Source organism: Dendropsophus ebraccatus, chromosome 1, assembly GCF_027789765.1.
Source record: "Dendropsophus ebraccatus isolate aDenEbr1 chromosome 1, aDenEbr1.pat, whole genome shotgun sequence".
Classification (NCBI taxonomy): Eukaryota; Metazoa; Chordata; class Amphibia; order Anura; family Hylidae; genus Dendropsophus; species Dendropsophus ebraccatus.
In genome coordinates, this window is record NC_091454.1 from 196,058,055 (window position 1) to 196,069,687 (window position 11,633).

At 42.4% G+C, this 11,633-nt stretch overlaps 1 protein-coding gene across 1 annotated transcript in view; it reads left to right on the forward strand.

Annotated features, from left to right (window-relative positions):
• The window catches only part of CNNM4 (cyclin and CBS domain divalent metal cation transport mediator 4), a 38,098-nt gene extending 27,593 nt beyond the window's left edge, over nucleotides 1-10,505 (forward strand). The window contains exons 7-8 of the mRNA XM_069943560.1: nucleotides 708-880; nucleotides 8,319-10,505. Coding sequence (XP_069799661.1) covers nucleotides 708-880; nucleotides 8,319-8,507 — 362 coding nt within the window. The 3' untranslated portion in view covers nucleotides 8,508-10,505. The remainder of the gene's footprint in view (nucleotides 1-707; nucleotides 881-8,318) is intronic.
• The last annotated feature ends 1,128 nt before the right edge of the window (nucleotides 10,506-11,633 follow it).

An 11,633-nucleotide genomic window follows, 5' to 3' on the forward strand; every position in this document is an offset into this window, starting at 1 on the left:
ATACAGCTGTTTCAGGGTGTTGCCCCTCATCAGTGTGGAGCAGGATTCTGGCTAGGTGGGAGCAATGCCTAGTAGAGCCATAAGAGAAACAGATTGCTGAACTCAGGGAGACCAGCCAAACGACAACACTGCCGGCTGCTAGTGAAAGCGCTCAATGCAGTGAAGTCCTTGGTGCGTTGCCCCCTGGGAAACATGAATATGCAAAAGAGGAGCCCATGGAGCCTCATTAAAGAGTCTCAAAACACAGGACTAGCCAGATATCCCTCCGGGAAGGACCCAGCCAGGAACTGCCCAGAGCAGTAGAGGCTTTCTATAGGCATTTGCTACTGCTCTGGACAGTTCCTGACATAGACAGAGGTGGCAGCAGAGATCACTGTGGTGCAGGACATACAGCAGCTGAAAAGTACTGGAAGACTTGAGATTTTTAAATAGTTGTGTAAATACAAGCGGTCCTTGTAATATGTGATGAAAATACATGATTGGTAAGAGGGGTGATGACATGAAGAAAAGTCCATGGGGATAAGATTACTAGGCTCATCAATGCTGTTTTTTAGTGAGAGAAGATGGGTTTGGGGGGTCCTAATTGTTGGACCCCCTGCAATCCTGTGGATAGAAAATGTTTTTTTAACTTGGAATTACACTTTAAAGGGAGAATCAAACATCTCTCTTGCTTTATGTATGACATTGCTGTCTTCTGTCTGTAACAGAGCTCCGCTCCCCCTCTCATATGGGCAGCCTGAACAGGTCTACATCCCTGAGCCACGAGCGCTCAGACTCCATCTCTTCCACCATCAGCGGAAGCAACACCCAGCTGAGCGCACAGGCACAGTACACAGCGGACTTCAGTGTGCGAGCCCTCGGTGACCTGCAGTATGTAAAGGTGAGTCTATGTCCGGACCTGCTGTTACTGACACCCAGTGATGAGACTGGTTAGAACAGATGGCTGCCGATCAGATCTTCTCCATATTTAAGCTGGGGTAGCGTGCTGTGTGTCCAAACTGCACACAACTTACTGCGAATTGCCTCAATTCTGTAAAGGGGTTATTGTCTGCATGGTTTTCACGGGTGGGGAAAAAAAAACAAAAAAACTCAGCAATTCCTTCTAAATCACATGCCGATTTGCCACCCTGTTTTTGACCGCCTAAGGCCTGACTGCATAGGAAAACGGTTTCTTATAGAAAGGGTTTATATGCATGCTGAATTATCCGATCTATTAAAACATTATAATGGCATAAACAAAAGGAGAGGAAAAAAGAATGCTGAAATATAAATAAATGAAAAAGAAGATAGATAGAAAATCATAAAAATGAAAGTGTCTGTCCCCTATAGACTTCCAAAGGCCTGAACCGTTTGGCCCACAGATACATAGGGTGCCCGGGAAGGTTAGCGCGAACGTCCCGTCCTTGCCAGATGTACAGGAGGGGAGGGGGAGGGGGAAGAGCGCCTCATAGAAATGAATGGGAAAATCTCCACACTGCACACACAGGTGATATAATTAGCGCTGCAGCTCTCCAGCAGAAACGGCAGTTGGAAGCCTTAGCAACCAATAGGATTACTACTTAAATTTTCACAGGGAGCTGTGGTTGCTAGGGCAGCTGCCTCACAAAAGATCCACAGAAATAACTGGGAGACCCCCTACTCCAACTATACAGTACAGGTATACAGGAAACTACAAGTATACCGGACCCCAAAACTATACACTACAGGTATACATACCTCTCAACATTTTGGACAGCCAAAGAGGGACAGTTGTGGTTCATGCTAGGAAAATTTTACAGGCATTTCTTTTTAGTTTTAAGATGCATTTACACATACAGGATCCGCTGCATTTAGTTACATCAATATCTGCATATCTGCAGCAGATCCTGTATTTGTGACTGCATCCTTAGGTCTCATTCACACATCAGTAACGCTGTCTGTAATTACGGACCCAAAACTGCGGACAGGATTACAGATGTTTCAGTTCCTGTCCGAATTTGCAGGTACCCACTGTCATATAGGTGACCCAGACGCACAATGGCTTCATTGTTTTGTTGCAGCATGAATCATGTCCCCAAATGGATCAGAAACACCTACAGATGTGTGTATGGGGCCATAGAACTCAATGAGTCTGCATGTGTGACAGGGGCCATAATTTTAAAGATCCAGCTTGCACCACATGATAGAATAATATGCAAGTTTGGGTCTATTATACAGTAAGAAACCAGACACTTTCTAGAGTAACATTGAGGGTTTATTAATGCAAATCTAATTCCTAGGTCAAAAAGAGAGACATGTAAGGGGCAAAGAGGGACATGGGTCAAAAGTAGGGACTGTCCCTCCAAAAGAGGGACACTTGGGAGGTATGGGTATACAGGACACTACAGGTATACAGGACCCCCAAACTTTACACTACAGGCATACAGGACCCCAAAACTATACACTACAGGTATACAGGACGATAAAACTATACACTACCTGTATACAGGACCATAAAACTAAACACTACAGGTGTACAGGACCCCAAAAACTATACACAACAGGTATACAGGACCTCCACAAACTATATACTACAGGTGTACAGGACCCCAAAACTATACACTACAGGTATACGGGCACCCCAAAACTATACACTACAGGTATACAACACCTCCACTAACTCTATACTACAGGTATACAGGAACCCCAAACTATACACCCTCATGTATACAGGACCTCCACCAACTATATACTACAGCAGTGCTTCTCCATTCCAGTCCTCAGGCCTCACCAACAGGTCATGAGGTTTTCCTTAGGATTTCACAGGTGATATAATTGTACTAGTTGCATTAGGTAGTATCCCAGGTGATCTTTGTATGGGATATCCTCAAAACATGACCTATTGGTAAGGCCTGAGGACTGGAATTGAGAAGCACTGTACTACAGGTATACAGGACCCCCAAACTATACACTACAGGTATACAGGACCCCCAAACTATACACTACAGGTATACAGGACCCCCAAACTATACACTACAGGTATACAGGGCACCAAAACTATACACTACAGGTATACAGGACCTCCACCAACTCTATACTACAGGTATACAGGGCCCCAAAACTATACCCTAAAAGTATAAAGGACCTTCACCAACTCTTTACTACAGCTATACAGCTTTTCCACCAACTCTATACTACAGATATACAGGACCCCCAAACTATACACTGCAGGTATACAAGACCTCCACCAACTATACACTACAGGTATACAGATCCTTCACCAACTATATACTACAGGTATACAGGACCCCCAAACTATACAATACAGGAGTACAGCACCTTCACCAACTATATACAACAGGTATAGAGGACCGCCCCCCCCCCCCCAAACTATACACTACAGGTATACAGGACCCCCCAACTATACACTACAGGTATACAGGACCTCAAACTGTACACTGCAGGTATACATGACCCCAAACTGTAAACTACAGGTATCCATGACTCTCAAACTATATAAACTACAGGTATAAAGCATCTTCACCAACTATATACTAGAGGTATAAAAGACCTCCACCAACTATACACTGCAGGTATACAGCCCCCCCAACTATACACTACAGGTATACACTAATTCCACTGATTAATTCAGATGAAACAATACCTTTTTTAGACAATTGCAGTTTCCTGTTAAGCATCATTTGCAATGGCAATAAACAAGGCCCAAGCCTGATCACTGCAGGTGGCGGCATAAATCTGGATTCTGCATATTTTCCGCATGGACAATTGTATGTTGCTGCTCCAGAGTTGTATCAGGTAAAAATCTTTGTCTATGTACCTGGCAATAACACTGCCAATGTTGTACATAACCAGGCTGTATATAACACTGCCAATGCTGTATATAATCAGGCTGCATATAACACTGCCAATGTTATATATACCCAAGCTGTATATAACACTGCCAATGTTGTATATAACCAGTCTCTATACTGTATAAGACTGCCAATGTTGTATATAACCAGGCTCAGTATAACACTGCCAATGTTGTATATAATCGGGCTCTGTATACTGTCTGATCACATGACATCTCAGTTTGACTATTAGGTATTTAGGATATTTAAAGTTTTTAGTTTATTTCTAATTTCTAATGTGCATAAGCTACAATTTACATAAACAGTGCAGAGCTGTTCAGGTATACAGGGCTCCTGGTGATTTCCTCTTAAACAAATAAAAGGGTATAGATTTGCCTTCTGAGCACTCTTGGAACAAATCTAATTAACACACTGACACTTTATACCCGGGCAGCGCCAGGTACATTTTCTAGTTTGTGTGTGTAATATATATAGATAGATATATACAGTATATTTAGATTATTATATATATATATTATATATAATCTATCTCTATCTATATTTATATCTATATATCTCAAAAAAAAAAAAAAAACATATATCAAAAAAACAAAATTTTCTTTTCCACCAGTATGATACCAATAAAAACTATAGATTATGGCACTAAAAATAAGCCTGCAACCAGCCCTGTAGGTGGGGGAAAATTATGTGATTCAATGTGACCTAGACATCTGTGCATCAGTGAAGGGGTTAATACCACACACAACCTGAGGACAGGGGTGGTGCTGTTTTAGTAAGACAGCGGCTGTGCTTTTTCTAATACTGGATAACCCCTTTAAAGCAGGCACGTCTTTAACTTGAGCAGTGACCTCATCCGCCCATTGCAGATATTTTTTTTTTCATCAATCTTCTGTGGACTAGTGACAATGCAGTCATTGTATTTTTTTCTGTATGATATTCTGAGTATTTTTTTTCCTTTTTGAGAAGACTGCAGTTTAGCCACTTTGCCCCTAGGTGTCATGGTGGCCAAATGCATCATTACAGTCTGTACGGGTAGTCTTTAGACCCTTTCACTTGTTTTTATATTACTTATCTATGCCTACATAATTTTTTTTTTTCCAAAGAAAATTATATATATAGATATAGATACAGTATATATAATAAATATAATATATTATTATTTTGATTTATTTTTTTAATTTAAGGACAATGCCACAACATAACAAAATGTTAATAAAAATTAAAGGATCTAGAGACTCTCTAAATGTACTGTACTGATGAGTGAAAAGGCCTGTGCACACGCTCAGGACCCACACCTCTTGTGTTGCGCTGCACTGCGGCTTTCTCTGAGCCAAGGTCATTATGGGGAAAGGAGGGGGGGGGCTGCCCTGAGGCTTCCATTGATTAAGTGTAACTGCGGAAAGAAGTGACATGTCGCTACCTTTCTGTGCAGTTCCCCGTCTCCCATTGAGCTTGACTGCTGACTTCATGGGTGGGAAGGGTCTGATACCAGTGAAGAGCAGCAGAGGGGGATTGAGAGGCATGCAGCTTCCTGATCAGCAGATATAGGTTGTTATATATCAGAATATGTCAGAGTAAGAATAAATTTCATTTTTACCATAGAACAATTGGAGTCCTTTGATCGTATCTGCTAAACATCCTATTCTGTTCCTACGGGAAGTATTAGTCCAGCGTTTCATTGTCTACACCAGTGGTGTCAGATTCACAGCACTCCAGCTGTTACAAAACTACAATTCCCATCATGCCTGGAGAGCTAAAACTTTGGTTGTCCAGGCATGATGGGAATTGTAGTTTTGCAACAGCTGCAGGGCCATGAGTTTGACACCTGAGTTCACATTGTGCATTTTTTTTTTTTGCTTTGCTTTCACTGATGAAGTCTCACTGAGAGTTTTCCAGCCGAAATCCACAGTGTGAACCCAGGCTTATTGCTGCTTTAGTCAGAGATCTGTTCTTCTCTTTCCACTCACTTTGTGCTTGCACCGAGCAGGTGTGGATAGGTTACATCACTAAGAGCCTTGGTACACAGTGCCCTTTGTGTACTTTTACAAGCTGCCAGCTTATGTCTGATGCCAGCACAGTGTTTCCTGATTGCTGCTGCTTTCTTGGAAAATGGCCTCATAAATGTTTATAGATCGGGTGGACTATACACTAATAAAATGATGTAATACGTTCAGTTAAAGGAAAAGTCCGGTGAAAATTTTCATTTAAAGTATTGTATTGCCCCCCCCCCCCCCCCAAGAAAAAAAGTTATACAAATCCTCAATATACACTTATTACGGGAAATGCTTATAAAGTACTTTTTTTCCCCTGCACTTACTACTGCATTAAGGCTTCACTTCCTGGATAACATGGGGATGTCACTTCCTGAATAACATAGTAATGTCACTTCCTGGATAAAATGGTGATGTCACTTCCTGGATAACATGGTGAGGTCACGACCCGACTCCCAGAGCTGTGCAGGCTGTGGCTGCTGGAGAGGATGATGGCAGAGGGATGCTCAGTGTCCCTCCAGTGCCCTGTGTCCCTCAGTGTCCCTGTGCCATCATCCTCTCCAGCAGCTACAACCCGCACAGCTGTGGGAGTCGGGTGGTGACATCACCATGTTATCCAGGAAGTGACATCACCATGTTATCCAGGAAGTGACATCACCATGTTATCCAGGAAGTGAAGCCTTGATGCAGTAGTAAGTGCAGGGAAAAAAGCACTTTATAAGCATTTCCCGTAATAAGTGTATATTGGGGATTTGTATAACTTTTGGAGGGGAATACAATACTTTAATAAAAATTTTCAATGGACTTCTCCTTTTTAAGCATCACATCAGATATAAAAATGGCAGCATCCCCATAGCTGTGACGTTTGAGCCAATTTCAATTTCAAAAATACAAACGTAGCAGCATGATATACATGTCAACTACCCTTAACCCCTTCATGACCAAAGGTCACTGATTCACAGATTCACTGAAGCAGTCTTCCTCTGCCTTGCCTTCTAAGAGTCATAACACTTTTTTATTTCTTTACCTATGGGGCTGGTTGGGTCTTTTTTTTTTTTTTTTTTTAACCATGATCTATAGTTTTTATTGGTGACACATTATACAGATGGCTGTTTAATTTTCACTTCATTTTGTCGTATTTTACTAGATTGGACAATTCCGCCGCAGGTTACTATATATAATATCTTTTTATTTTTTTAACATATTTTTATTTAGAAAATGGGATGGACGGTGTTTTTTAAACTTTGTTTGCGGGAGGGGTGTTGCCATGTTTTTTTTTTTTTTTTACACTTTATAAGTCCCTCTAGAGGACTTATATATTCAATTATTAGATTTCGTATACTGATCAACGTAATGCCATTGCATAGCATTGATCAGTACTGTTGACGCAGACTCTGAGAAGATTGCCGATCTGACAGGCAGGGGTATAATACCTCCATCCTGTCAGGGAAAGTGATTGGGAACCCTGCAGTCATGCTGTGAGGATCCTGATCAGTCAATGACAGGTACTTCTGTCACTGAGTACCTTAAACCCCTTAACGACAGATGACTTTAATTTATGTCATCCCGCCGCTAGGGGAGTTCAGAGGGGGGGGGGGGGAAAGCGCACCCCTCCCCTAATAAATAAAAATAAATAGATAAACAAAAAACATATTTGGCCACGTGAGTAATCATTCAAACTATTAAATTATCATATTCCTGATCTCGCACGGTAAATCGCATGAGTGCAAAAAAACGCCAAAATGCGAAATTGTGCATTTTTCATCGCATAAAGTCAAAAAAGTTGTAATAAGCGATCAAAAAGTCGCATATATATGCAAACAAGGTACCGATAGAAAGTACAGATCATGACGCAAAAAATGACACCTCATACAGCCTTCTCTGTAAAAGGTTTTATTTTTTTAAAAGCCATCAAATAACAAAAGTTATGCAAGTTGCATATTGTTTCAATCGTACCAACTTGAGGAATGCATATAACATGTCAGTTTTACCATAGGGGTGAACGTTGTAGTAGTAAAGCACCCCCCCCCCCTGTGGTCCTTTAAACATGAGGGGGGGACTGTCTTCCCCCTGTGTGAGAATCTACCCTCTGTGACCCGGATCCATTGATTCTAATGGAGCACGCGTCACAGAAGGGAAGTCAGAACGTCACACTGGGGACCAGGGGCCCCACCTCCAGTGCTTCACGTCGGTATGTTAATCTAAAAATCTTAAAACTGTACTTGTTGGTACATTCACTTTAAAAACATCAGATCCTGACTGCTGCTAACATGTTGGGCAAGTTTCCATTACAATTTCGGCAATCTCCACAGGATATCTAGGCTACATGCCATTGGGGCTAAACCACTCAGTGTACAAGCTGTTCTTAGCTTCTGTTATTCCTGAACAGAAAGATGAGATAGGATGGGATGGGATAGATGAGAACGTACTGGTTATATGTGTTACTACCATTACTTCTGATCCTTCACTGATCTTTGGTGTCTTCTTTTGCTTTCAGATCACCAGGGAACAGTATCAAGGCGCCCTGATGTCTTCCCGTATGGATAGTAGTCCGCAATCCCCCGAGGGAGGAAACTACAAACCGGACAGCACCTTGTCAGAGCGCAGCGAGGTTATGGTGGACGAAACCACCAGTCTCCTGAACCAAAGGAACTCTCAGCACAGCTTACACCATAATGCGGTCTGACGGCACAACCTGCACTGACGGAGCCCTGTACTTTCTCCGTATAGACAAACTGTTTGCAATATGTGACTGGGCACAGCGCGGCAATACACTGCATGCAAAGCTTTATCTTCCAAGGGTCAAAAAGCAGACTGCCAGGAAGCCTGGAGTCTGCGGAGCTGCACTCTTCACGTCTTGCAGGTCCTGCTCACCTGAGGGCCGTTCTTTACTATGCCCTCCTGCAGGGGAATATGCAGCGTTGGAGAATACTGATCTACTCGAGAGGCTACCAAAGGGGATCCGGCAGAGGACGGCTCTGCAATAATTTGGGAATAGTGTGATGCTGGGTCAAGCATCAACTCAGGGAAGGATTTCTACATGTGCACTGGAGACCCCTGGCTCTAAGTCTAGGGGATCGATTTGTCTGTCTTCCTGCGGGGGAATGGGTAGCATTCAGTCTTCCTTTATGTGGGCTTGGTGCCCACCAGTTGCCCATTCTTCCACCACCACTTTGTCTATTATCGCAGCAATGGGCAACCAATGATCTAGACGTTACGGACTGTAGCTCATGCCACGTTATTCACTTGTGACGGCAAGCAGTCTCCATGTTATACGAAGATAGACCTGCCATAATACAGGAATCTTCTCCATCACCAAGCAGTTAACGGTATTGTTCATATCATCAGTGTTTCGGAGCCAGCTTTCTTTGTGCCAGGGATCTGGGGGTATGCTTATGCGGTACATAATCTGGCAGTAAAGAAAGCCTTTATTTACCACCAGTGTTGTATAAGGGAATCTGCTTTACCAACCAATGTATATGATGTGTTCACATTGCTGATATACTAGGACGGCGGTATGGATGGCGTCTGTGCTCGCAGCAGAAACCACTCCATATGCGCCTTTTTTATACGTTTACAAGACACCCACCACCGCTGTACCATATAGATGCCCTGCACCATGTTATCTGCTCGGATTAGGAATCAGCAGTTCAGTTGTATTAATGACGGTGCCAATGATAAGGTATACAGTATATATATATTTCCTGGTCCCCCTCTTCCTTATATAACTGCAGCTTTAAAGTAATTCCAGTTGCTTATTCCGGGTTCATCCCCTTTTCTTTGATCACATAAGGAAATGGTTTAGCTTATTTTGCAACATGAAAGACTATAATACGGATAGTTGGGACGTGGGGGGGAAATATCTGAATGGGTTAAGTTCTTTAACTGGTCAAATTAACATTGGGTTGTTTGCTGTCCCTCCCATTCGTGTACATTCTCTGATCGGCTGAGCGTGCATATGCTCTGAATGGGGAGAGAGATCTCCATGAGAACAAAAAGGAACAAAAGAAAAGAACAAAAAGAAATCAAACATGGCTGCTCTTTTTTTTTTTGTCCTGACATCTGCCACTGGGCCTCATGCATGTATGGTTTTCTGGCTTCATCCAATGTAGCTGACACATGTCTCTTGTGTATGGCTAGCTTAAAGGGAAACTATCTCCCTGTAGCTCCCCACCTCCTCTTCCCTGCGCCAATCTTGATATATTCCTATGTGCCGCTTTGGTAAAATGTAATCTAAGTGTAACCTAAAGCAATATGTAAATGACCTCTTTAGGTTCTCATCTCCTCCAGCACCCCCCCAGTGCATCACTCAGTTGGACCGCCACCTCCCGCATATTCAAGTATGCAGGCTGGCCCTCAGTGCACCTAAAGAGCTTAGGTACATATCGTTTAAGGATTAAACTTCACTAAAACTGTGGCACATATGAACATATCAAACTGGGGCAGAGAAGAGGAGGTAGGGCGCTACAGGGAGATATTGGCATATGCACAAACCTGCTGATGGTTTTCCCTTTAAATGGGCATTGTCACTTTAAAAAAAACTTTTCAAAGTGTGTTTTTTTTTGTTTTTTTTTTATCGGTCAGGGTCTGGATGTTTAGACCCCGACTGACCACTAGAATGAGCTGGGAGAAGTACCTGCTAGGGCTGGAGTGGCTGATCGCTACCACACTTCCTCAGTTGCAAAACACCGCAGTGGGAGAGAGTGCGCTTAGGCTGGGTTCACACTACGTTTTTGCAATCCGTTTTTTTCATCTGTTTTTTTTTTTTTTTTTGCAAAAAAACTGATGAAAAAAACGGATGCAATTGTGTGCATCCGTTTTTCGTTTGACTTGCATTTTTTTTAACGTACACAAAAACGTGGTCGACCTCATTTTTGTGTCCGATAAAAAAACGGATCCATTTTTATTTAATGGAAGTCAATGGAAAAACTGATGCACACAATTGCATCTGTTTTTTTCATCAGTTTTTCATCTGTTTTTTTGCAAAAAAAAAACTGATTGCAAACACGTAGTGTGAACCCAGCCTAAGTGCACTCTCTTCCAGTTTGGTGTCTTGCAACCGAGGAAGTGTGATAGCGATCAGCCACTCCTATTGATTGGTTGGGGCCTGACCGATGAAAACTTTTGACATATGTCTGTGACATGTCAAAAAGTTTTTTTTTTGTTTTTTTTTTTTAAATTTAAGTAAGAGGTACACTTTATATCCAAAGCCTTGGCCTTGTCTGCATATATGACACATATGCACAGGCCTTTTATTTTTAGATTCTACTATAGGTGAACTAACCATAGGGGAGGGGAGTACATCAATGGTAGTGTAATGGTAGTGTTCTATTAAGTGTTGGAGGGAACACATAACACATTGCGTAACCTGTTTAGAGCTGGTTTGCTTGCTAGAGTAGACATTCATGTTGCTTCAGGCAAATTCTAAATCTGGATGGGCGACTCAAACCTGTCTAGACCCGAGAGTACGGAATAAAGGTAGAAGGTAAATTGACAAACTGAATCCGGTTTGGTGCCTCAATGTCAAACGCTCTCTGGTTCCATAGCACAGAATCCTCTGTATACACATATATAAGTGGATAAAAGTAACATATACCATGGCTGCTACTGTCAGCACAGCACTTATTAGAGAGAGGGGCGAGGTGGCTATAATAGCACTTATAGAGGAGACTGGTTAAAGCTAAAGAGGTCTTCAAGGATTAGAAATACATGTCCTCCAAACACGGCACCCCCCCCTGGGTTGCATCTGGTATTGCAGCTCATCTCAATTGATGTGAATAGAGCTGGGCAATACCACACACAACCAAGGTGT